Source organism: Petromyzon marinus, unplaced genomic scaffold (assembly GCF_048934315.1).
Source record: "Petromyzon marinus isolate PM22_M1 ecotype Great Lakes invasive population unplaced genomic scaffold, UKy_Petmar_22M1.pri1.0 PM_G_Scaffold_67, whole genome shotgun sequence".
NCBI classification, from domain to species: domain Eukaryota; kingdom Metazoa; phylum Chordata; class Hyperoartia; order Petromyzontiformes; family Petromyzontidae; genus Petromyzon; species Petromyzon marinus.
Window position 1 is genome coordinate 896,066 of NW_027423021.1, and position 27,777 is coordinate 923,842.

General features: G+C 52.3%; 1 protein-coding gene across 1 annotated transcript in view; it reads left to right on the forward strand.

Moving 5' to 3' along the window:
* Window positions 1-17,655, forward strand: part of LOC142920128 (uncharacterized) — a 38,279-nt gene extending 20,624 nt beyond the window's left edge. The window contains exons 4-9 of the mRNA XM_076062588.1: window positions 1,542-1,711; window positions 11,025-11,078; window positions 11,397-11,533; window positions 13,003-13,059; window positions 13,485-13,569; window positions 17,617-17,655. Coding sequence (XP_075918703.1) covers window positions 1,542-1,711; window positions 11,025-11,078; window positions 11,397-11,533; window positions 13,003-13,059; window positions 13,485-13,569; window positions 17,617-17,655 — 542 coding nt within the window. The remainder of the gene's footprint in view (window positions 1-1,541; window positions 1,712-11,024; window positions 11,079-11,396; window positions 11,534-13,002; window positions 13,060-13,484; window positions 13,570-17,616) is intronic.
* Window positions 17,656-27,777: the final 10,122 nt, after the last annotated feature.

Here is a 27,777-nt window from a genome sequence, read left to right on the forward strand (position 1 = left end):
ATACGTGAGGGGGATACGTGAGAGGGATACGTGAGGGGATACGTGAGGGATACGTGAGAGGGATACGTGAGAGGGATACGTGAGGGGATATGTGAGGGGATACGTGAGGGATACGTGAGGGGGATACGTGAGGGATACGTGAGGGGATACGTGAGAGGGATACGTGAGGGGGATACGTGAGGGGATACGTGAGGAGATACGTGAGGGGGGTACGTGAGGGGGATACGTGAGGGGATACGTGAGGGGATACGTGAGGGGGGTACGTGAGGGGGATACGTGAGGGGATACGTGAGGAGGATATGTGAGGGGATACGTGAGGGGGATACGTGAGGGGGATACGTGAGGACGTGTGACCAACAGCACAAAGGCGGTGAGGAGGAGGAAGAGGGCGATGTTGGTGATGTGTAAAATGATGAGTGATGTGGAAGATGATCACAACGCGTGGTGGTGATGGCGTAAGACGGCGCTGCGGGTGTAGATGTTGGTGTTGGTGAGTGACGGTGAAGTGGAGGTGATGATGGTGTGGAGGTGATTGTGATGTGTGGGTGTGATAGTTTGAGTGTTGTTCGTGTGTGTGGAGAGGGTGGGTGATGGTGTGGAGGTGATTGTGATGTGTGGGTGTGATAGTTTGAGTGTTGTTCATGTGTGTGGAGGGTGGGGGGTGATGGTGTGGAGGTGATTGTGATGTGTGGGTGTGATAGTTTGAGTGTTGTTCGTGTGTGTGGAGGGGGGTGGGTGATGGTGTGGAGGTGATTGTGATGTGTGGGTGTGATATGTGATGTTGGAAGGGGCACTGCGGAGGTGAGATGTTAACTACCTCGCCAGGTATACAGAACGTCGTGGGTTCGATCCCGACCCTGACGACGCCTGCTGTGTATTTGGAGTTTGTGGTGTCTCTCTCTGTGTGGTGAGATGTTAACTACCTCGCCAGGTGTACAGGAAGTCGTGGGTTCGATCCCGACCCTGACAATGCCTGCTGTGTATTTGGAGTTTGCGGTGTCTCTCTCTGTGTGGTGAGATGTTAACTACCTCGCCAGGTGTACAGGAAGTCGTGGGTTCGATCCCGACCCTGACGATGCCTGCTGTGTATTTGGAGTTTGCGGTGTCTCTCTCTCTCCCCGTGGTCACGTAGATTTTTCTCCGGCTCCGGCTTTCCCTCCACATTTATATAATCAACGTGGGTTTAGAGTATTTGGCTGCTATACATTTCCACGTGAATGAGCCACTTTGTTGAGCTATAATTTGTGGCCAGGTCGCTTCTGAAAAAGACAGCTCGGTGGGATTTACCTTGTTAAATAAATACTGTATAGTAATTTACCGTCTATTGGAACCCCACTTCTCTGCTTTCTCTATGTGCTGTGAAGAAGGGCCATTGCCTGAAACATCACCAGTAAATATACCCTTTCTTTTTAAGGTGACAGTCCTCTTGACGAATATGTTGAAGTTTATTCGTGACACCACTGCCAATGCAGCAGCGTCGCCGCCACGTACATTTTAGACCGATATCATTAGACTTGGCTCACCGTCTCCGCTGTGTGCAGGAATGCTCCAAGAGGAAGCGGGCCGGGGTGAGTGTGGGAGTGAGGAGCGGACGCAGGCCCTGCTGGTGAGCGACTGCCTGCCGTGCGGAGGGTGTCCGTCGGCGGGTGAGCGCGTGCTCATGGCTCAGCGGAATCCCAAGCAGCTGATGGACGTGCTGCACCCGCCAGAGGTGACGATGCTCTGGGGGAAACCACGACTACATTCGCACAACTGTAAACACACACTCGGTCACCTGCGCAGCTACGAACACTGCAACAGCAGCAGCCGCCGTTCGCCACTAAGCGGCGGCGATGTCACCACTGCGTCCTGCGCCAGGCCGGGTGCACGTTGAGGACGCGTGAAGTGTCGAAGGCTCGCTGACGGGAGCTCACGGAACAGACCCAGGTGGTACCGTGGGTTGACTGGCTGAGGCGATTGGTAGATGCACCACCAGCTGCGTGCCGCCTACCGTACCCAAACTCGCTGCATTTTAGCCGCCCCTCTCGCTCCACTCGTCGTTCCCGCTCGTCGTTGTGAGCGTCGCTCCTCCGCCCTCCGTTGTTGTCGGAGGGCGACCGCCTCCAACCGCCCGGCTACACATACATCCGCGTGTGTACGTACGGTGACGTGCGCAAAGACAAATACCCCACCCGTGGCGTTGACGGGCCTTTGGGGCGAGCGCCGTGAAGACCGGCACGGCGCGCGAGGCAAACGTTTACCACGCACCGCACCGGGGCGCTCGTTCTAAGAGTCGGCCGAGGGGAGGCCCGGGACCGGTTCGCGTCTGTCGTCACCGAGGTTGGCCGCGAGCGAGAATCGATCCCGGGTCACGGGGGGGGCCTCGTCGACGCGGTGCGTGAACCGCCGCGCCGCCGCTCGCCGCTACGCCGACCCGAACGCGCCCCAAACGCGACCGCCGCCTACGCCGCCGCCCCGTGGACTCGCGAGCGCCGAAGGCCGCGTCGGCCGAGTGGCTGGCGTGGCTGGCGGCGCTGCGTGGACGCGGCGGAGAAGGCACGCAGACTCACGGAGCTTCCTGCACGGCCTGGGTGAGGGGCCCTCGATCGCAACTCGCACGGACACACCCCCTCACTCACTCACTCACACCTCCTCACTCACTCATACTCACTCACTCACACCTCCTCACTCACTCACTCACACTCACTCACACCTCCTCACTCACACACACTCACACCCCCTCACTCACACCCCCTCACTCACTCACACTCACATCTCCTCACAACAACAACAACCGCCATTCGCCACTAAGTGGCGGTGACGTCACCACGACGCTTGTGCCAGGCTATGTGCACCCTGAGGCCACGTGAAGTGTCGAACGCCCGCTGGCAGGAGGTCACGGGGCAGACCCAGGTGCCACGGGTCGACTGACTGAGATGACTGGCTGATGCACCACCTGTGCCCCCTACTGTGCCAACCTGCTGTGCTTTAGCCACCCGACGCTCCGCTCGCTGTTGTGAGCGTCGCTCCTCCGCCCTCCGTTGTTGTTGGAGGGCGACTGCCTCCAACTGCCCAGTAGCATCCTTCACGAGTCTCCTCCACAGAGGCCGATCTTGACACCGCTGGTACCAGTCATCGGCAAGTCCACTCAGCTCCACGTCCTCCTGTACCACATCACTCCATCTCTTCTCTAGCCCGTGCCGCGCCCGCTTAGCCCCCTCAATCCGGCCAAACAAAAGCTGTTTCGGCATGCGGTGGCTGGGCATGCGGGCTACATGATCCAGCCATCGCAGCCTTGCCTGCCGGAGGAGCTCACCGATGGGACCCTGCCCAGATCTTTCAAGGATTTGTGAGCTCCTCACACAATCCAGTCTGGTTAAACCCAGGATGGATCGTAGGCAGGCCAGCCTAAATGTTTCTAACCGGCAAAGATGTTCCATTAGGGGGGTCCACGTTTCGCAAGCGTAGAGAAGGGAGGGAATGACCGTGGCCGAGAAGACCTGAAGCTTAGTGCGGAGCGACAGACCAGGTAGCTTCCACACAGCGTTACGCAACCGATGAAAAGATATTGCCGCTCGACTGATTCGGAGTGAGACCTCTGCTGTTAAACTGGAGCCAGTCATAAGCACACTGCCCAGGTATGGGAAACTCTCCACTCTCTCCACAACTGCCCCATCACCGATTGGGAGTTGTGGGGGTGGAGTGTCCGATGGTACAAAATACCCAGGCAGGTGCTTAGTTTTGGTGGGGCTGATGGTAAGGCCCCACCTCTTAGTGGCATGCTCCAGTCTCAGCAGCAGCGTCTCCAACTCCTCCTCTGACTGAGCAGCTATTACCAAGTCATCAGCATACATAACGTGGTTGAGCAATAGGGAGCCATCCCTTGACCGCACCCGGGCATCGATTAACCTCCCATTATATCTGTACCACATGGAGATTCCCCTGGTACAGCTATTGAAGGCTTCACGAACTACGTGGTCAAAATAGATGTTAAATAATGTGGGAGCCAGAGGACATCCCTGTCGCACCCCAAGGTGTACAGGGAATGGCTATGACTCCCGGCCACGTAGTTTTACCCGGGCCCGGTCACCATCATGAAGGTCCTTAATGATCGTGAGCAGAGGGTCAGGTACTCCAAAAAGCACGAAGATAGACCCAGAGCCCAGGCCTACTGATGGTATCCTAGGCCTTGACCAGGTCAATAAAGCAGAGATGTAGGTCTTGTTGGAATTCCCTACACCTCTGCTGTAGCAGACGGACAGAAAATATGGCATCTGTGCAGGACCGCCCTTTCCTGAAACCGCATTGGGGCTCCGCAAGCCTCTCCTCAGCGTGCCTGGCAAGGCGATGCTGAATAGTCCTTGCCAGGACCTTTCCCGGCACACTGAGGAGTGAGATGCCCCTGTAGTTGTTACAGTCTGTGCGGTCCCCCTTCTTAAAAAGGGGGACCACCAGGGCATCCTTCCAATGCTGCGGAACCCGTCCAGTGGTCCAGACTGTTGTTATGATGTCATATAGGGCAGTCTGTGCACAAACGCCACCCTCCCTCAGCATTTCGCTTGGGAGATCATCTCTGCCCGCTGCCTTTCCTGGTCTCAGACTCCGGATCGCCTTCAATACTTCCTCAGCAGATGGCACCTCAGCCAGCCACTCACAGGGGGTGACTTCATCCAATATTTGAGGCACCGCAGCCTCAGCAGGGTCATCCTCACTTTGTGCCACGATGTTTTCCTGGCTGAGGGATTTTCCCTCCCCCAGGACCTCACAGAAATGCTCAGCAAATCTGCTAACCTGTTCCTGGGGGTCGGAAATTGGATCACCGTTTTTTCCCCTAATGATGGTAATAGGTGTGGCGCTGCAGGTTACTTTTTTGATGGAGTTAAATAGAGATTTGTGATCACGGGCCACTGAGGCAGACTCCATCTCCTCAGCAACCCGCGACCACCACCCATCCTTGCAGCGCCTCACGGCTCTCCGTACCTCCGAGCGAAGGCTGCGGTAAGCCTCCTCATTCTCTGACGTGGGATTCTGTAGCCGATGACAGTGGGCCTGTCGCTTTTTCTCAACCATCGTGAACAACTCCTCTGTCATCCAGGGTGTCTGGGGAGGTCTGGACCGCGTACCCAAAGCAGCCATTGCAGCTGCATGAGTCACAGTCCTAAACCTCGCCCATTTACCCTCGACATCAGGAGGAGTCGGGGACGATGCCAATCCCAGCCGCAAGCGATGATGAAATTCTCGCTTGCAACTTTCATCAGATAACTGAGACCAGGCCACTTTAGGTTGGAATGGGGTCCTGGGTGTACACCCTACACCGGAGTGGAAGAATGGCAGGCGCATCTTACAGATGACTAGTCGATGGTCAGAGGGCAGATCAGCTCCACGGTAGGTCCTGGTGTCAAGGACATGGGCTCGCATTCGCTGGTCCGTCACTATGTAGTCCAGCAGATGTTCTTGCTTGGACCCGGCATGCATCCATGATGTTGTGTGGATGCGCCGATGCCGGAACAGCGTGTTGGTAATTACAAGCCCATGGGCTGCACAAAAATCTAGCAGCCTCCTACCGTTGTTATTGAGCTGATCTGGCCCATGCCCTCCAATCACTCCAGACCAGGTGCCAGTATCATGACCAACTCGGGCATTGAAGTCACCCAACATGATGACTCTATCCCGAGGGGCCACTTTAGCCAGCACCTGTGACAGGAGGTCATAGAAGGCATCTGACTCATCGGCTTTGCCTGCATCCCTCCATGGATGTTCATCTTCGGTGGGGGCATAAGTAACCACGACCACCATTCCTCGCCTCCGGTTGATGGGAAGGCGAGCCCAAAGTAGCCTGGGGCTTACAGCTTCCCACACCTCACCGCCACGCTCCCACGCCCCCTTCATTCTTTTGTTCAAAAGAATACCCACACCCTGTTGTTTGGCAGTCTGCTGCCCCGAGTAGAGGACTGTCCACCCCTCATGGTGGCAGGAGCCAGAGCCGGTCCACCGGACCTCCTGAATGCCGCATAGATCCAGGCGGTACCGGTCCAGCTCCCGACAGAGGAGTGGCAGCCTCTCCTCTGCAGTGAGCGTTCGAACATTCCACGTGGCCAACCGTAGTGGCTTTTCGTTGTTTCTGGAGTAGCCCCGAGGGTAGGTATTCAATCTCCTGGCTCCGCCAATTGGGGTTTGGCCAGGAGACATCATAGACGCCTGGCCCCCCGGGGCCTCCGGCACAAGCTTAGTTGTTACATATTTCAGTTTAATTCGTAGTTTCGTGGTAATTAATTGAAGGTGGAGGGGTTACCAGCCCCTCGCACCCGTCCAGAGCCCCCGTTTAGCCCCTGTGGTGGACACATATGCCTTGAGGGGAGGAGCCAATCAAAATTGGATCTCCCCCCACAGCGCTGTCCATGACAGAGTTGCCCGTCCGGCACCGCGAGGAGGTAGGGGGTTGTTTTGCCGGACACATCTCCTCACTCACACTCACTCACACTCACACCTCCTCACTCACACCTCCTCACTCACTCACACCCCCTCACTCACTCACTCACACACTCACACCCCCTCACTCACACACTCACACCTCCTCACTCACACCCCCTCACTCACACCTCACTCACTCACACCTCCTCACTCACTCACACCTCCTCACTCACTCACTCACTCACACCTCCTCACTCACACCCCCTCACTCACACCCTCACTCACTCACACTCACACCTCCTCACTCACTCACACCTCCTCACTCACACCCCCTCACTCACACACTCACACCTCCTCACACACTCACACCTCCTCACTCACTCACACTCACACCCCCTCACTCACACCCCCTCACTCACACCTCCTCACTCACACCTCCTCACTCACTCACTCACACCTCCTCACTCACACCTCCTCATTCACACCTCACTCACACCTCCTCACTCACACCCCCTCACTCACACCCCCTCACTCACATCCCCTCACTCACACCCCCTCACTCACACCCCCTCACTCACACCTCCTCACTCACACCCCCTCACTCACACCTCCTCACTCACACTCCCTCACTCACACCCCCTCACTCACACCTCCTCACTCACACCTCCTCACTCACACCCCCTCACTCACACTCCCTCACTCACATCCCCTCACACTCCCTCACTCACACCTCCTCACTCACACCTCCTCACTCACACTCCCTCACTCACATTCCCTCACACTCCCTCACTCACACCTCCTCAATCACACTCCCTCACTCACATCCCCTCACACTCCCTCACTCACACCTCCTCACTCACACCTCCTCACTCACACCCCTTCACTCACACCTCCTCACTCACACCTCCTCACTCACACCCTCACTCACACCTCCTCACTCACACTGGCTCACTCACACCTCCTCCTCCAAACACGGCGATTTGAGTTGATGCCAAAGAGCTCCATTTTGGTCTCATCTGATCACAACACTTTCACCCAGTTGTCCTCTGAATCATTCAGATGTTCATTGGCAAACTTCAGACGGTCATGTATATGTGCTTCTTGAGCAGGGGGACCTTGCGGGCGCTGCAGGATTTCAGTCCTTCACGGCGTAATGTGTTACCAATTGTTTTCTTGGTGACTATGATCCCAGCTGCCTTGAGATCATTGACAAGATCCTCCCGTGTAGTTCTGGGCTGATTCCTCACCGTTCTTATGATCATTGAAACTCCACGAGGTGAGAACTTGCATGGAGCCCCAGGTCGAGGGAGTTTGACAGTTCTTTTGTGTTTTTCCATTTGCGAATAATCTCACCAACTGTTGTCACCTTCTCACCAAGCTGCTTGGCAATGGTCTTGTAGCCCATTCCAGCCTTGTGTAGGTCTACAATCTTGTCCCTGACATCCTTGGAGAGCTCTTTGGTCTTGGCCATGGTGGAGAGTTTGGAATCTGATTGATTGATTGCTTCTGTGGACAGGTGTCTTTTATACAGGTAACAAGCTGAGATTAGGAGCACTTCTTTTAAGAGTGTGCTCCTAATCTCAGCTCGTTACCTGTATAAAAGACACCTGGGAGCCAGAAATCTTTCTAATTGAGAGGGGTCAAATACTTATTTCCTTCATTAAAATGCAAATCAATTTATAACATTTTTGACATGCGTTTTTATGGATTTTTTGGTGTTATTCTGTCTCTCACTGTTCAAATTAACCTACCATTGCAATTATAGACTGATCATTTTTTTGTCAGTGGGCAAACGTACAAAATCAGCAGGGGATCAAATACTTTTTTCCCTCACTGTAAGTGGATGAGTGGGTGGGTGGGCGGGTGGGTGAGTGGTGGGTGAGTGGGTGGGTGAGTTAGTGGGTGAGCGGGTGGGCGAGTGAGTAGTTGAGTGGGTGTGCGGGTGGGTGAGTGAGTGGGTGAGCGGGTGGGTGAGCGGGTGGGCGAGTGAGTAGTTGAGTGGGTGAGCGGGTGGGTGAGCGGGTGGGTGAGTGGGTAAGTGAGTGAGCCTTACCTGCAGCATGGGTGGACAGCAGCTCGGCCGTCACCAGCGAGTGAGTGAAGTGGAAGAGGGACGACGTGAACTCCTCCTCCTCCGCAGCTGCCCACCGTGCACACGAGGCCACCGCGGGGTTCACCGGGGGGTTCACCGCGGGGTTCACCGCGGGGTTCACCGCGTTCTACTAAAGCAAACTAAAACTGCCTTTTATTTGACCAGGCAAGGCCCCGGTGAGTTGCTGTGCAGCGCTGTTTTAGAAGCGACCCCGGCCACCGCAAATGACAGCCCCACGAAGTGGGCCGCTGTCGTTGCCGCGTCAAGAAGCGTGAACAACAATAATGTTGCATCGGAGGGGATGGTGCTCGTAACGTTACAAAAGAGGGCAGAATGAAAGTTCTCGATTTGAAGCTTTCGTGACTGCAAGGATCCACGCTCTTTGGTTCTATTCGGTAAAGTCACGTAGGTAAAAAAATTTTAAACAAAAATCACGACGTTTCAGGCCACAACACAAGCGGCCTTCATCAGGTGACAGTCTGGTCCCTTCAGCTGATGAAGGCCGCTTGTGTTGTGGCCGAAACGTCGTGATTTTTGTTGTTTTCATTTTTTACCTACGTGACTTTACCGAATAGAACCAAAGAGTACAGAATGAAAGTGTTAATCTTTTTTAAAAAAATAAACTTTTTTGGAAGTGTTGCATTCACAACTTTTGCTCAAATTTTTTTTGTTATTCATGGCAACCCATTTTTCTAACCATCCATCCGTTTGGCGTTAAAAACCATTTAACGCTACTGCTACCTCACACCTCCAATGTGCACGGTTGGTTACGTACAATGCGAAATACGTTCAACATACACACATACCCTCTTGTGTCCATCTAATTCATTGACTGAAGTGTAAGTGTGATTATAAATGCATTCTTTGTTAAGTAAAAATAAACACAATTTTAATAATTTTAATCAGAATGTCTTACTGACTGGCAATCATTACATACTTTATTAAAATCGATTTTTTTTTATTTGTTCATTCATGCACCATTATGATTTTGTTGAGATCTCTGCTCCACATCTTAAACCACACATTTCTAACGTAATCCCCTTGTACTGCCGGTGTGCACAGAGGAGTGGAGGGATGGGGGGATTAAAATAACGTGCCCATTATTTCATCTGCTCCACCGCCGGGGGCAGCAGTGGTGGTGGTGCCCGGCACCAGCTGCAGGGTGACAGCCGCTCACTCAGCCAGCCACTCACTCAACCAGCCACTCACCCAGCCACTCACCCAGCCGCTCACCCAGCCACTCACCCTGCCACTCACCCAGCCACTCACCCACCCACTCACCCAGCCAGCCACTCACCCAGCCACTCACCCAGCCACTCACCCAGCCAGCCACTCATCCAGCCACTCACCCACCCACTTACCCACTCACCCACCCACCTACTCACCCACTCATCCACCCACCCACTCACCCACCAACTCACCCACCCACTCACCCACCAACCCACCCACCTACTCACCCACCCACTCACCCACCCACTCACCCACCCACCCACTCACCAACCCACTCACCCACCCAACTACTCACCCACCCACTCACCCACCCACCCACTCACTCACCCACTCACCCACCAAACCACTCACCCACCCACCTACTCACCCACTCATGGGTGAGTGGGTGGGTGGGTGAGTGGGTGGCTGCGTGGGTGAGTGAGTGAGGCGTGGATGGGTGGGTGGTTTGGTGAGCGGGTGGGTGGGTGGGTGAGTGAGTGGGTGGGTGAGTGAGTGGGTGAGGGAGTGAGTAGGTGGGTGGGTGGGTGGGTGAGTGAGTGGGTGTGTGAGTGAGTGAGTGGGTGGGTGGGTGAGTGAGTGGGTGGTGGTGATGCTGCCGCTGACGATGGTGACAATAATGATGTTGATTATGAGTTTCTCACACCATCAGCTTCAGCAGAATCATCAGCATCATCATCAGAATCATCAGCATCATCAGCATCATCATCAGCTTCATCATCAGCATCATCATCGGCTTCAGCAGAATCATCATCATCAGCATTATCGGCATCTTCATCGTCATCATCGTCATCACCGTCACTGCGGTGGTGGTGGTGGTGGTGGTGACGGTGTTTGTGAGCTGACTGTCACCATGGTGACGGTGGTGGTGGTGACGGTGATGGTGAGCTGACTGTCACCATGGTGACGGTGGTGGTGACTGTCACCATGGTGACGGTGATGGTGAGCTGTCTGTCACCATGGTGACGGTGGTGGTGGTGACGGTGATGGTAAGCTGACTGTCACCATGGTGATGGTGATGGTGGTGACGGTGGTGGTGGTGAGCTGACTGTCACCATGGTGACGGTGGTGGTGAGCTGACTGTCACCATGCTGATGGTGAGCTGACGGTGATGGTGAGCTGACTGTCACCATGGTGATGGTGAGCTGACGGTGATGGTGAGCTGACTGTCACCATGGTGGTGGTCAGCTGACTGTCACCATGGTGACGGTGGTGGTGAGCTGACTGTCACCATGGTGGTGGTGAGCTCACCATCACCATGGTGACGGTGGTGGTGAGCTGCTGATCGTCTTCGTGCCTTCAATGTCTCCCCCAGCTCCTCCACGACTTCCACCCCAAGAAGAAGCAGAAGACCAAAGGCGTCTACAAGGTGAGTGGCTGGTGAGCGGGCCGCTGGTTAGCAGGTGAGCGGGTGGGTGAATGGGTGGGTGGGTGAGAGGGGTGAGCAGGTGGGTGAGTGGGCAGGCGGGCGAGGAGGTGGGTAGATGAGCGGGCGAGCGAGCCGCGGGTGAGCGGGTGAGGAGGCGAGTGAGCGGGTGAGCAGGTGAGCTAAGTGGGTCTCATGGTGGTGGTGGTGGTGGTGATGGTGGTGGCGGCGATGATGATGGCTGTAGTGGGTCTCATGGTGGTGGTGATGATGATCATTTGACTGCTTCCCTCCCCCTCCCTCCCCCCCCTCCCCCCGTAGACGAAGAGCGGGCAGCCGCTGTGCACCAGCCAGATCTTCGCGCAGGACGAGCACACGGCTCAGACGGAGCTCTTCTCTGCCAAGTTTGAGCTGGCGCGGAGCAGCGCTGCCAAGCGCAGGATGTCACTCAAACCCGTGTGGGTGCCCGCACGCTCACCCACCCACTCACTCGCTCACCCACTCACTCACTCACCCACTCACTCACTCACCGACCCACTCACTCACCCACTCACTTACTCATCCACTCACTCACCCACCCACTCACTCACCCACTCACTCACCCACCCACTCACTCACTCACCCACTCACTTACTCACCCACTCACTCACCCACCCACCCACTCACTCACCCACCCACTCACTCACCTGCCCACTCACTCACTCACCAACTCACCCGCCCACTCACCCACCCACTCACCTACCCACTCACCCACCCACCCACTCACCCACTCACTCACCCACTCACCCACCCACCCACTCACTCACCCACTCACCCACCCACTCACTCACCCACCCACCCACCCACTCACTCACTCACTCGCCCACCCACCCACACACTCACCCACTCACTCACTCATCCACTCACCCACTCACCCACCCACTCACTCACTCATCCACTCACTCACCCGCCCACTCACTCACCCACCCACCCACCCACCCACTCACTCACCCATTCACTCGCCCACCCACCCACACACACACTCTTCCACCCACTCGCCCACCCACCCACACACACACTCTTCCACCCACTCACCCACCCACTCACTCACCCACTCACTCGCCTACCCATCCACCCACTCACTCACCCACTCACTCACTCACCCACCCACTCACCTACCCACTCACCCACCCACCCACTCACCCACCCACCCACTCACTCACCCACTCACCCACCCACCCACTCACTCACCCACTCACTCACCCACCCACTCACCCACCCACTCACTCACTCATCCACTCACTCACCCGCCCTCACCCACTCACCCGCCCACCCACCCACACACACACTCTTCCACCCACTCACCCACCCACTCACTCACCCACTCACTCGCCTACCCACCCACTCACTCACCCACTCACCCACTCACTCGCCCACTCACCCACTCACTCACCCACAAACTCACCCACCCACCCGCTCATCCACTCACTCACCCGCCCCCTCTGACGTCGCGTGTGCGTGCGTGCGCGTGCGTGTGTCTACGTGTGTGTGTGTGTGTCTGCGTACGTGCGTGTGTGTGTGCATGTCTGTGTATCTGCGTGCGTGTGTCTGTGCATGTGTGTGTGTCTGCGTGCGTGTGCGTCTGCGTGCGTGCGTGTGTGTCTGTGCATGTGTGTGTGTCTGCGTGCGTGTGTGTGTGTGTCTGTGCATGTGTGTGTGTCTGCGTGCGTGTGTCTGTGCATGTGTGTGTGTCTGCGTGCGTGTGCGTGTGTGTGTGTGTCTGTGCATGTGTGTGTGTCTGCGTGTGTGCGTGTGTGCGTCTGCGTGCGTGCGTGTGTGTGTCTGTGCATGTGTGTGTGTCTGCGTGCGTGTGTGTGTGTGTGTCTGCGTGCGTGTGTGTGACTTTGTGTGTGTGTGACTGTGTGTGTGTGTGCTGCGCTCTTTTCAGGTTGGGGACAAATCTCTTCCAGAAGAATCCCAAGCACGTGTCGGTGCCGTCGGAGAGGTGAGCACCCCACACCGCTGATGGTGATGATGGTGTTGATGGTGTTGATGATGGTGTTGATGATGGTGTTGATGGTGTTGATGATGGTGTTGATGATGGTGTTGATGGTGTTGATGATGGTGTTGATGGTGTTGATGATGGTGTTGATGGTGTTGATGATGGTGTTGATGGTGTTGATGATGGTGTTGATGGTGTTTATGGTGTTGGTGTTGTTGATGGTGTTGTTGATGGTGTTGTTGATGGTTTTGATGTTGTTGATCGTGTTGATGGTGTTGATGCTATTGATAGTGTTGTTTATGGTGTTGATGTTGTTGATGTTGTTGATGTTGTTGATGGTATTGATAGTGTTGTTGATGTTGTTGATGGTGTTTTTGATGTTGTTGATGTTATTGATGGTGTTGTTGATGTTGTTGATGTTGTTGCAGCGGTATCAGCTACGAGACGCCGCTGTCACCTGTCCAGGTGGCAGCGCTCAGGGCGGAGAGAATCGCTAAGGAGAAGAAGCTGAGAGTGGGGGTGGGGGGGGAGAGTGGGGGGAGAGTGGGGGGAGGGTGGGGGGAGAGTGGGGGGAGAGTGGGGCGATGGTGGGTGACTAAGTGCGTGGGTGAGTGGTGGGTGAATGGGTGAACATGCAAACACACATGGCTCTGATAATAACAATATGATGCATTGTCTTCAATAACAATGTAACTATTACACTAGGATGCATTGTCTTTAATAACAATGTAACTGTAACAATATGATGCATTGTCTTTAATAACAATGTAACTATAACACTAGGATACATTGTCTTCAATAACAATGTAACTATTACAATAGGTTGCATTGTCTTCAATAACAATGTAACTATTACAATATGATGAATTGTCTTCAATAACAATGTAACTATAACAATATGATCCATTGTCTTCAATAACATTGTAACTATAACACTAGGATACATTGTCTTAAATAACAATGTAACTATAACAATATGATGAATTGTCTTCAATAACAATGTAACTATAACAATAGGATGCATTGCCTTTAATAACAATGTACAGTGAGGGATAAAAGTATTTGATCCCCTGCTGATTTTGTACGTTTGCCCACTGACAAAAAAATGATCAGTCTATAATTTTAATGGTAGGTTTATTTGAACAGTGAGAGACAGAATAACAACAACAAAATCCAGAAAAAAAAGCATTTCAAAAATGTAATAAATGTATTTGCATTTTTATGAGGGAAATAAGTATTTGACCCCTCTGCAAAATATGACTTAGTACTTGGTGGCAAAACCCTTGTTGGCAATCACAGAGGTCAGATGTTTCTTGTAGTTGGCCACCAGATTTGCACACATCTCAGGAGGGATTTTGTGCCACTCCTCTTTGCAGATCTTCTCCAAGTCATGAAGGTTTCGAGGCTGACGTTTGGCAACTCAAACCTTCAGCTCCCTCCACAGATTTTCTATGGGATTAAGGTCTGGAGACTGGCTAGGCCACTCCAGAACCTTTGATGTGCTTCTTCTTGAGCCACTCCTTTGTTGCCTTGGCCATGTGTTTTGGGTCCTTGTCATGCTGGAATACCCATCCACGACCCATTTTCAATGCCCTGGCTGAGGGAAGGTTCTCACCCAAGATTTGACGGTACATGGCGCCGTCCATCGTCCCTTTGATGCAGTGAAGTTGTTCTGTCCCCTTAGCAGAAAAACACCCCCAAAGCATGTTTCCACCTCCATGTTTGACGGTGGGGATGGTGTTCTTGGGGTCATAGGCAGCATTCCTCCTCCTCCAAACACGGCGAGTTGAGTTGATGCCAAAGAGCTCCATTTTGGTCTCATCTTACCACAACACTTTCACCCAGTTGTCCTCTGAATCATTCAGATGTTCATTGGCAAACTTCAGATGGTCATGTATATGTGCTTTCTTGAGCAGGGGGACTTTGCGGGCGATGCAGGATTTCCTTCACGGCGTAGTGTGTTACCAATTATTTTCTTGGTGACTGTGGTCCCAGCTGCCTTGAGATCATTGACAAGATCCTCCCGTGTAGTTCTGGGCTGATTCCTCACCGTTCTCATGATCATTGCAACTCCACGAGGTGAGAACTTGCATAGAGCCCCAGGCCGAGGGAGATTGACAGTTCTTTTGTGTTTCTTCCATTTGCGAATAATCGCACCAACTGTTGTCACCTTCTCACCAAGCTGCTTGGCAATGGTCTTGTAGCCCATTCCAGCCTTGTGTAGGTCTACAATCTTGTCCCTGACATCCTTGGAGAGCTCTTTGGTCTTGGCCATGGTGGAGAGTTTGGAATCTGATTGATTGATTGCTTCTGTGGACAGGTGTCTTTTATACAGGTAACAAGCTGAGATTAGGAGCACTCCCTTTAAGAGTGTGCTCCTAATCCCAGCTCGTTACCTGTATAAAAGACACCTGGGAGCCAAAAATCTTTCTAATTGAGAGGGGGTCAAATACTTATTTCCCTCATTAAAATGCAAATTAATTTATAACATTATTAACATGCGTTTTTCTGGATTTTTTTGTTGTTTTTCTGTCTCTCACTGTTCAAATACACCTACCATTAAAATTATAGACTGATAATTTCTTTATCAGTGAGCAAACGTACAAAATCAGCAAGGAATCAAATACTTTTTTCCCTCACTGTACCTGTCACCGGATAAGTAAGCTCTTGAGTGAAATAAAATTCCTTGGCTAAAAATCATTGCTAATCCCATTTTATAAGAATGCATTTTTCCTTGTGGGATGCTTTGGTCTCTAATTATATTCTACCAGGTTCAAAGCGTTTTTCCAAGGTGCATTTTTGTTCATAGGTTGCATTGAGCAATTCACACAGTTTTCCTGTGCAGCAGAAGTGTTATTTTTACATCACCATAATGATTTAGAAATACAATACTATGTTACTTGATGATGATGACGACGACAATGTTGATATGCAGTATTTACTTTTTTTAATGGAAAATAATACAAAAATAAAACTGAGACACCTTTATATATCATCATCATCATCAGCCATGGTCAATGAATGGAGGCCTCCCCAACCCACCACCTTTGACGATGCTATGATGTAATAATCCAACTATGACCTGCACACGAGCTGATTTCATTGCTCCATCTCCCAACTGATGCGTTACATTCTTTGACTGCCATGCCTGTTAACAATGGTTACTTTACAAATAATTCTGGTCCCACCATATGGTGTTGTTCAGGAGATTAATTTGCTAATTGACATTGTTTTGATCTCTCAGTTGTTCAGCAACAGCACTTGCATGTAACAACAATAATATATCTTCATCAACATCACGATACACTAAATATGAGCTTGGGTAAACAATGATCTTTTAATGATTTATATGTGCTGATCTCTCATTGCTTAGCTTTTTGAAAATGTGGAGGAAGATACCGTATTATAGACCAAAAAATATCCATAATATACAATCACAAAGCAAACATTGTGTGTCATTGCCGAGTACATGATATGAACTGGATAATGCAATAATTGATTCACATTCTAATACATACGTGTGCACATCTGTTAATATTTTTTTCACCTTGCGCAACAAATACGTTACAAATGTGAAATTTAATTTAGTATGCGTGGAGAACGTCTTTCACAACGTACGTAGCCAGCCGTGCTATAATCGGAGCTGCGACATGATTCCCTGATTGCATGTGCATCCATGTGTTGCTTTGTGCTCGGATTGCTTCTTTTTTCATCGTCAACAGTTACAACAATAAACGCACATCAGTGCTTTAATCAAGCATTCTTATTTTCAGTGGTCGTGGGTGCTGTGTCAAATTATTTCCATGCATTTAGGGCGATTTTAACTTGGGGACAAATGATCGGAGTAGGTTACATGTCAAGACGTTATGTAAAGACCGCGAAAGGTCGCTTAGTATATCAACTAAATGTTGCAAATTCTTGGTTCTTTCGGTAAAGTCACGTAGAAGGGAAACAATCAAATAATACAAATATAAAACAATAAAATTCTCTATTATTTTATTTTCTTCCCTTCTACGTGGTGGTGACTTTACCGAAAGAACCAAGAATATGAATCCCTGCAGTCCCGAAAGCTTTAAATCAACAATTTAAATGTTGCAAGTTTGACAAATGAAAGAAAGTAAATTGAGTTATGTAGAAAAAACAGCTTGCACAAGCTTCTGCCCACCCCCCAGCACACAAATCCTCCCAATCCCCCCCCCCCCACTTCTCCCTTTCCACCTCCCCACCAGTATATAGCAGCCTATAAATGAAACATGCAAATAAAACAATATGCAGCAAAATCTTGGTTGCATGCTCGTTTCAAATTATTTGAATGATAAACAAAGCTTGGAGGGTTATTTTGCATTTTAGTAAATACCATAACCAAGCAAATGTGAAATAGAATTGAGAGTCAAATGACTTATCATCAAAGTCATTCTCTGTCCGCTTCTGGAAGAAGGCCTTCCAATGTCCATCTCTCAATTGTCTTGCGAGTGATCAGAAACAATGATCAGGAACGGAACTCACACTGACAAATCAAATGTAACAATCGCACACGTTGGGAATTTCACTGCGAGACAGAAAGCGGAACACAAAATGGATGGGCACAAGTGCGAGTAGAGCATATAAGTACAGTACAACAATGGATCCTTCAGCTGACCACCTTGCACCCCTGCAGCTGCCCATGCCAACCTGCTATGCGTGTGGTCAGCACTGCGCCAGCAACATCCAAGTTAAAACCTGATTATCTTCCAGGATTTGACTAGATCGGGTACATTCTGGGTTATTTGGGCATAGCTGCTGATGATGATGATGATTGAAAAGTTTTCATCCTGTGAACAAACGTAGCCCCCTATTATGGGAATGTGGAAATTTCACCTTGTTTGGTTGCTGGCATTGGTGATGAGAGTCACTCAATGCTTTTTACGTGAGCAAGAAAACACTTCGTATTTTTTTGACAAATTGTACGTGATTTAAATAATATGAACAAACTGCCTTGTATTCCTGGTTCTTTCGGTAAAGTCACCACCGCGTAGAAGAGACACAACAAAAACAGGTCCCTGCAGGGTGGGCTGGTAGGAACATTGGAATTTTGCGCAATTTGATGACATTGTTACTCCCAAATGTTGGGTGCAATAAGACATATCAAGTCTCTGCGCTGTCTATTGCTGATTTTACACCCAACAGCACGAGATTTCACTTCGTTAAAGTATTGAAAGGGGACGGACGGACGGACGGACACATTAATCTATTGCAGGCTGGTACACTCAGTTTACAACTTCGTTCCTACCAGTATAATAAAAATATAAAACAATACAATCCTCATGACGTTTCGACTGCAAGACAAGCAATCATCATCAGGTGTGAAAACCACAGCAAGAAATTTTGAAAAAAGTGGCGGTTATTTTTAACGTTAGCACCACGGAGAGCGATTTGGCAGTGATTCAGATGGACGAGTCCATCTATGTTCGGAAAAGAGGAGGGGAGGAGACGAAAATAATGGATGCGGTCTGAAAGTCACCGTAAACGTTAAAAACAAACGCAACTTTTTTCAAATTTTCTTGCTGTGGTTTTCACACCTGATGATGATTGCTTGTGTTGCAGTCGAAACTTCGTGAGAATTTTATTGTTTTATATTTTTATTATTTTATTGTTTCCCTTCTACGTGGTGACTTTACCAAAAGAACCAAGAATATTAATCCCTGCAGTCACGAAAGCTTTAAATCAAAATGTAAACTGCCTTGTATTTGGTTTAACACGTGGTAGGCTTTCGTGACCAATATCATCCCATAATACAGATTTTTTTTGCGTTAGATCGTGTCAATATATAAATGTTGTGTCGTTAAACCCGCCACCACCCGACACAGCCAATAAGTAAGGTTTGTCACGTGAACAGAACGTGCCAATTCGTTACTGGTACAGCACATCGGAGCGTTGGAGCGCACAATCACAACATTTACAATCTGAGTACGACGTTTCGCTAGTAATTATGTAGTGTTGTAAGGACGAGCAGACTTCTTTAGCAGGCACACTCTGTTTATTGTATTATTTCCTTATACAACGCTTAACACACACAGAGGGATATTCGGTCCCCTGACCCGATACCCTAGGGAGGTACAGCCTCCGGACCTGGCGGGACTCACACGTCTACCGCTATCCGAGTCCTCCGGCTAGGACCTAGGGGAGGCTATCTGACCCACCGCTGGCCCGGTGGGTCCTGACCACTGGGTATGCCGAGCCTTAGCCCTTAGAAGGGCTGAAAGGCTGGTCCAGGGTCCTAGCTAGGCTTCAGCCCAGTCTTCTATCTTCGTGCAGGGAGAGAACTCCCCGAGGTCCGTTGGGTCACCCGTCTTATACCCCTTCGTGGCCAGGTAGAACCAATCATACATTCCCACGTGGAACCGTCTGATTGGTTCGCACCAAACCCTGGCCACGATCCGTTTCACCTCGACTGACCCCAACCGTTGTACCCAGGGGTAATGCTGCACTGCCCTGGTGGCAATGCAGGTTACGCAACAGCGTGTAGTTAACACCTCTACATCACCCCCTCCTTCGGAAGCTCCAGCCGTCCCGGCTGCAACAATGGGAAACTCCGAAATTACTAACGGTAGAATAATTGTGAGTGTGCCTCACGAACAACAAGAACAATAAAACCCCTATAAATACCCCCCTTAACAACATAACGTATGTACAAGGCACTAGACATGCCAAAAAAAATTATAACTACCAGCGAGATTTCGCGCGCGTGTGTTTCGCGGGACCATCGTAGGGGATGGCAGGCTTTGTCGGCGGCACAAGGGAAGGAGGAGGATGAGCCAGAGCATCCGGTGGGCCTTTAGGCATCTCCACGGGGACACCCGCTGCTCCACGGTCCATTGAGGCCGAACGTGGCCTGCATGGAGCCGTCACTCCCGCGTCATCTGCAGGAGGACTGACACGCCTGCGCTGTGGGTTAGGCACCAACGGGGCAACATCCGGCTCGTCGGACGCGTCGCGCACTCGGCCCCCGTGTCGTGCGTGTTGTGGAGGGATGCGTGGCGTGACGAAGGGTTTTAACCGAGAGGGGTGAACGCACCAGCGACGCCGTCCCCAGCTAATTTTAACAAATTGGGGACGCAGGATTTCCACTACCTCAACCGGGCCTCGCCATGGTCTGAGGAGTTTGGCCGACGTGGACACCGGCACCTGGGGGCAGTGGAGCCATGCCCTGTCTCCCGGTGCCCACCGATGCGTGTACGTCCGGGGGTCACGCAGTCGCAAATTCGCCCGTTGGCGGGAAGCCGAATTTTCAATGGCGGCCTCCCGTGCCTCGGCCAACTTACGGAGGTTGAATCGCAAGTGGTCAACGAGCTTTGACTTTTGCGGTGGCTGTTCGATTTCCAGCCGAACGTCGGCGGGAGGAAAGGCATCCCTGCCGTACATTAGAAAGAACGGGGAAAATCCCGTCGCCGCGTGAGGTGCCATACGGTATGCGGCGAGGACCCCCGGAACCTGCAACTCCCAATCGAGGTGGGATTCATCGACCTGATGGCATAACATAGCGGTGAGAGTTCTATGAAGGCGCTCCACCATGTCGTCGGTCTAAGGATGGTAGGGTGAAGTGCGCACTTTCTTAGTGCCCAACAGGCGGCACACATCATTCAGCAAGGCTCCCGGAAAATTTCTTCCCTGATCGGTCAGCAACCGTTCTGGTGCGCCCTTGTCCAGGACGTAGCCCTGAACAAAGGCGTCCACAACGGCCGCCGCCGACTGGTTGGGGAGGGCCCAGGCCATAGGCCACCGTGTAAAATACTCTACCCCAACCAGAAGGTACTTATTACCCCGTGGCGTAGTAGGAAAAGGGCCCAAAATATCGAGAGCCACCAACTCATTTATACGAGAGACCGAAATGGGTTTCAGGGGTGGACATGCCAGTTTAGCCGGCGGTTTACGTTGCGCACAATGGGTGCATCCCAGCAAAATGTCAGTGACGTCGCGCAGCATGCCCGGGCAGAAAAATTGCAACCGCAACAACCCAATGGTCTTATGAACACCCAGGTGCAATAAACGCTCATGCGCCGCCCATACGGCCTTGCATCGCAAGGCGGATGGCACGACGATTTTATGTTGACACGAGTCAGCATCCCAATGCATCAACAAGCCGTGCTTCATGACAAATGAATTAAATTTGCCCTGTCTTGGAACCGCATTATTCGCGTGGCGACGCAACCTCAAAAACGACATGTCCTCGCCCTGGTGCCGACCCCATTCGGCCAAAGTTAGCTCCAGCAAATCGTCACTGGCCATTGGATCTGCATGATCGAACATCGGCGCTGAGGCGGCGGGAAGCGTGGCTGACACCGTTGTGAGAGGCGCAACCTGCGCAGGCAATGGCGGCTTACAACGGCCCGAGCCCAAAAAATACGCACATTTTTGAGCCGGCGGAAGGCGAGACAACGCATCGGCATTCGTGTGTTGTGCACCCCTACGGTAAGTGACATTGAAATCGTAGTCCTGAAGGACTTCGAGCCACCGAGAAAGCTGCCCGGACGGTTGGTCAACCCGCAGAGCGTACTGTAAAGCCGAATGATCAGATCGCACGGTAAAATGCTGACCATACAGGTACGGCCTGTATTGCTGAATAAAAAAAACAATGGCCAGCAGCTCACGTCTGGTCACACAGTATCTTTGTTCAGCAAGAGACAAGACTCTGCTACCATAGGCAACAACCCTTTCAATGCCATCAACTTTTTGGGACAGAACACCCCCAATCCCCGTATTGCTAGCGTCGGTGTCCAACACGAATGGCACGGAAAAATCGGGGTACGCAAGGGACGGTGCCGTCACGAGCGCGTTCCGCAAGGAGTCGAACGTAGCCTGTTCTGCGTCCCCCCAATGAAACGCCACCCCTTTTGACGTAAGGGCGTGGAGCGGCTTGGCAATCGTCGCGAAGCCAGCAACAAACCGGCGGTAGTACGACGCAAAACCAATAAAACTACGAACATCGCCCGCAGATGTAGGGGTCGGCCAATGTTGAACACATTTGGTTTTTTCAGGGTCGGTAGAGATGCCCGAGCGGTTAACTGTGCCCCAGATAGCGCACAGACTCACGCAGAAGGTGACACTTCTGCGGCTTGAATTTCAAGTTAGCGGCCCGCATTTTCAAGAAGACAGCACGCAACCGTTCGATGTGTTCACCGAACGTGCGGCTAAAGACGATGACGTCGTCAAGATAAATGAGACATGAGTCCCACTGGAGCCCAGCGAGGACCAGCTCCATGAGCCTCTGGAACGTCGCTGGGGCCGAGTGGAGACCCATGGGCAATCTATTAAACTCGAAAAGGCCCTGTGGTGTCCGAAAAGCAGTCTTAGGTTTTGATGATTCGTCGAGGGGGAGTTGCCAAAACCCCGACAGAAGGTCCAAGGTGGAGAAATAGTGCGCCCCTGCCAGGGCATCCAATGACTCGTCCATACGAGGGAGAGGGTAGGCGTCCGCTACCGAGATTTTATTTAGGCGCCGAAAATCAACGCAAAAACGGAGACTGCCATTGTGCTTTTTGACCAGCACTATTGGAGCACCCCAGGGACTAGTGGAGGGAGAAATTATATCGGCCTTCAGCATGTCATCCACAGCCGATTTAACATGCTGTTTCTCCGCCGGGCTAAGCCGAAACGGGTTTTGTCGAATCGGGGCAGCGTCACCAGTATCAATGTGGTGACGCAGCAGCTTGGTGCAGCCAATATCAAATTTAGATTTACTGAAGACATCGGAAAATTCTCGCAGAAGAGCGCGCAATTTAATTCGCTGCGAATGAGACAGATCACCCGTGTCTGTGCAGAGCGCGTCCAACCATCTCTCATCCGATTCGGAAGGAGGTGGGACCTGCGGCGTGTCATGCACGTGTCCCACGACTCCGGTCCCCAACGGCACCGGGGTCGCGTGAGCGAACACAGTTCCTTGCGAAATGACGGTTGTGGACAATCCGACATTCAAAACCTGCAAGAACAGCTCCCTGTCGGCTGCTACGAGGGTCTGTGCAGCCACCAAATCTAACCCCTTAGCAGCTGCGTTTGAAGGCCCCAGCAAAATGCCATGTGCCAAGGCCTCTGGGGCTAGCGGCTTTTTAAGTTGCAAGGGCACGAGCATTTGTGTCCCTGGCGGAATGCGGACTGTGCTCGCGACAAACGCCTGCACCGAGGCACTAGCCATGCGCGGATGTGAGGGTGTGGGCAAGAACGCCATCCGTCGACCCGACGGGAGTTCGATGCAGCCTTGATCTACAAGGATCTTAATAGGCATTTTTGCGAGAAAATCAGTGCCTAACAAACACGGCACGGCGAGGGAAGAAGAGACCAAAATAGGCCCTGCCAATTTAATGTCTCCAATCGAAATTTGCGCCCGAATTTGCCCAATAATGCCAAGTGAACTGCCATTAGCGGTGAAACACGGGATAGAAACCCATTCCAAGGGGCGGCATCGTACGGGCAGTATATTGTAAATCAAAAACCCGAAATGATCGTAGCCAACGCACCAGTATCGACCAACACGCGAAATTCCACACCCTCGATTGATCCGACAACCACGGACGAACCTGCCAACGCCGCGACTACCCTATGGGCCAACTCAGACCACTGCCCAGGTCCGAGTGGCCGCGAACAAACGCCAGAATACCCCCCATCACACGCCGAATCGCGAGCCCTTCTTATGGTGCGTTGCAGTGTGTATGGTGTGAATGAGGGCCGAGCGTGAGAGGCGTCGCGACTTGCCTGGTTTTGCCGCGATGCCGTGGACGTCCTGTAGTCCTGGCCCCGGGATGCGGAGGGGCGTCGTCGAGGCGCACGGCAGTCAGAGGAGATGTGGCCTCGTTGGCCACAGTTGAAGCACGTCACGTCGCTGCGTGGAGCAGGCCGTCCCCGCTGCTGGTCGTTGCGGCGACCAGCGTGGTCTGACGATCGCCGGCCCGTTGACCTGGTCGCCATGAAGGCCCGGTCGGGGGAGAACTCGGCGTCCCTGCTGGCAGGCTCCGACGTCGAAGCCGAGGCGGCGATGGTCGATTCCGTGTGGAGCAGCAGATGTGCGTGGATGCACCGAGCGGCTCGTAGCGAGCACATACTGTCGTCGTCCACTGCTTGGATGACGATGCGCAGCTCGCGCGCCAGCTCCAGCATCTTCTGGAGAACGATGGCGTCGATGGCCTCGTCATCCATGCGAGGGTAACCCGCTCTTGCCATCGCCAGTAGAGCGGTCCGGAATGCCAACGGAGACTCTTTAGGGCGGCGTCGCCTGTCGTAAAATCGGCTGCGGACGTTGGATGGAGGCCCGTAGACGTCGGACATCCGTCGGAGGGCCGATTGAAGAGTCGCCCTTTCGTGCCTGTGCGTCCGATCAGCCCACCATCTCTTGGTGGCTCAGGAAGCGACGCTGGAACGCCGCCCAGTCACCCCCTTCAGATGAGAATTCCCGGAAGATGGGCAGGCGTTGTTGGAGGGCGGACGTCGTCTCTCCCTCAGCTTGCACCATCTCGAGCCGGAGATCGGTGATTTCCCGGCCGATAGAGTCTACTGTACCATGTCGGTACAGTGATGACGCGGCGTCCGCAGAGGAACTTGAATTCGCAGCGTCGCGTGCCGATGACGTTGCGGGTTGTGATTGGCCCCCCGCGTTCCCAGGATGCCCCTGGCTTCCGCTTCCGGCGGGATCACGTGGTTCTCCGGCGGGAAAATCAAAATGTCCGCCCCGGCCGATGGCGGGAATGTCTGCCGGTGGTTGACTCGGCCTGCTCGCGACCTCCAAGTTGATCTCTTCGAGAATGGAGGCCGCGGCATGTACGAGTTGAGCGAGACGGCCGTGTGCTGCCCTGAGTCCGTCCCCCATGGCAGGGGGAGCGACCGGCTGGCTGCTCAACCGGTGGCTGGGCGGCTGTCAACGTGGCAGCGTTTTCAGCGGAGCTGGCGGTGCTTGCAGGTGAGGCAGCGTTATCTTCGTTCTGGCTCCGCGCGTGGGCTGAACTTCTGGTTTCCATTTCCAACCACTTCTGACACCAGTTGCAGTGTTGTAAGGACGAGCAAACTTTTTTAGGAGGCACACTCTGTTTATTGTATTATTTCCTTATACAACGCTTAACACACACAGAGGGATATTCGGTCCCCTCACCCGATACCCTAGGGAGGTACAGCCTCCGGACCTGGCGGGACTCACACGTCTACCGCTAACCTCCTTGATACCTAAGGAGGTACAACCTCCGGACTTGGCAGGACTCACACGTCTACCGCTATCCTAGTCCTCCGGCTAGGACCTAGGGGAGGCTATCTGACCCACCGCTGGCCCGGTGGGTCCTGACCACTGGGTATGCCGAGCCTTAGCCCTTAGAAGGGCTGAAAGGCTGGTCCAGGGTCCTAGCTAGGCTTCAGCCCAGTCTTCTATCTTCGTGCAGGGAGAGAACTCCCCGAGGTCCGTTGGGTCACCCGTCTTATACCCCTTCGTGGCCGGGTAGAACCAATCATACATTCCCACGTGGAACCGTCTGATTGGTTCGCACCAAACCCTGGCCACGATCCGTTTCACCTCAACTGACCCCAACCGTTTTACCCAGGGGTAATGCTGCACTGCCCTGGTGGCAATGCAGGTTACGCAACAGCGCGTAGTTAACACCTCTACAGAAGCACTACGACAGAATTGCTACAATAATGCTCAAATTAACAGTGCACTGAATGCCAAATCACGATCGCAAAGCAATACTGCTGAAAGCGATCAGATTGTTAAAACAATAAATATTCCATATATCTCAGGAGTAACTGACAAATTAGCCCGTGTTTTGCAAAAGCAAAACATTACAGTATGATTTGGTACAGTACACAAAATTAAAAAAATAGTATCTTGCACTAAAGACGCATTACCTAAATTATCAACCGGTGTAACATCAGCATAAGACTAAAAGAACATCAAAGAAATATTAAATTATCTCATACACAACTGTCGGCAGTGGCAGAACATGCTTTTCAACAAGGACACTGAATTGATTTTGATAACGTTGAAGTGTTGTGTAAAACTAATTAGAGAATCCATTGAAATTGAGAGGAATAGAAATAACTTTAATCGCTCTGACAGCTACAGGCTTAGTGCGGTAATATGTATTATTAAATAATACATATTACAATTCCTTATGGGGGAAACACATACTAATAAACGGATTACTAACGTAGCATATAATCACAATAACACACATTACAACTAATTACTAATCTACAACTCATTACTAATCATAACCATTGACTGATTACCAATCGATTATATAATTACAATACCCCCCATCCGCCTCTAATCACTGCACCTGATATGAGTTAAATGATGACGTCAGCCTGCTGCTCTATTTAAGACTGGGAGCAAGCGAGGGCTTTACCATTCTGGTGAATTGCCCGATGATGCTGGATGTAATTGTTGTGTCACAACAGCGAAGCCGCTCCGTCTAAATAGGGGCCGTCGCTGTGCTGCTGCGACCGAGAAGCCACCCGGCTCCCATCACAGCACTTCAACCGCCACCCCCCCCCCCCACCTTAACACACACACACACACTCAAGTAGGGCCTCATGGGGAGGGAGGGGGGCACCTGCCCTGAATTTTTACCCGAGAGGCCCCCTCGTGGGGGTGCTCCACGGTTTCTCAGGGTCAGGGAATTGGCAGGCACCCCCCCCCCCCCCCCCAGGCCAAATGGCACTGCGGCGCCGTGGCTTAACTTAGAATTAAATGACCACGGAGAACTCGCTGAGAACCGCATTGAGGAGATGCCCAGGACACACGCGGACCAGCAGACAGGTGGGGAGCGGGGCAGCGTGGGTTAAGGGTCTCTACCCATGGTGCACCGCGGGCTAGCGTCTCTACCCATGATGCACCGCGGATTAACGGCCCTACCCATGATGCACCGCGGATTAACGGCCTGACCCGTGATGCACCGCGGATGGGCGCTGCGAGGGCTTTGAAAGGAGCATAAAAGGGGATGCTTTGGGGAAGCAAGGGGCCATTTTTTTAATTGACTGGAGATCAACAGGAGGGAGGGATCGGGGAGCCGTCACCTGACTGTTACTCGCACGTCCGTGAGATGGGGCAGAGAACAGCCAGATTCTGTTTACAGCATCATCTATCCGCGACCTCCATCGCTGCGCGGTCGGACCGTAAGTACGAGGGAGAGAGGTAAGACAAAGGGACGAAATTCGGAGAGAAAATAGAGGGCAGACAGGTCCATTAAGTATCAGGCAGTAGCGAGATAGGTTAGACCTGTCCTGCTGGTCCGTACTGACACGCACAGTCTAGTTCGATACTCGCGGGGAATAAAACCACTAATAGGATAAAGCTGTGTCGTGGTCACTGTGAGTGCGAGGAGGGAGACGGAGTGTTTGGTGTTCGCATACCGGTACGAGTGTGTACAGAGTGTTTTGTGTTCGCGCATACGCGGCTGTTTGCAGCGAATAAGGGAGTAGAACGTGCTTAGTGCCGGTACCTGTACGGTCGTTTACAGTATTGTTCAGCGCGCGCGTACCTACACGAATATCTTCGGTGGTGCCCAGCGCTCGTGTACCTGCGCAATAGCCTACAGTAGCGCTTTGCGCTCGCGCGCCTGTGTGACGGGGTGGTGGTCGCGCACTCGCGCTATTGTCTAATAGCGAATTAAGCGCCTGGCGTGTGTGAATACGCAGCTGTGTAAACAGCCCGTTAAATCGGAGCAAAGTAATTGCGGCGTGGTTGTTTTTGCTTAAGCGCGTGGAGCG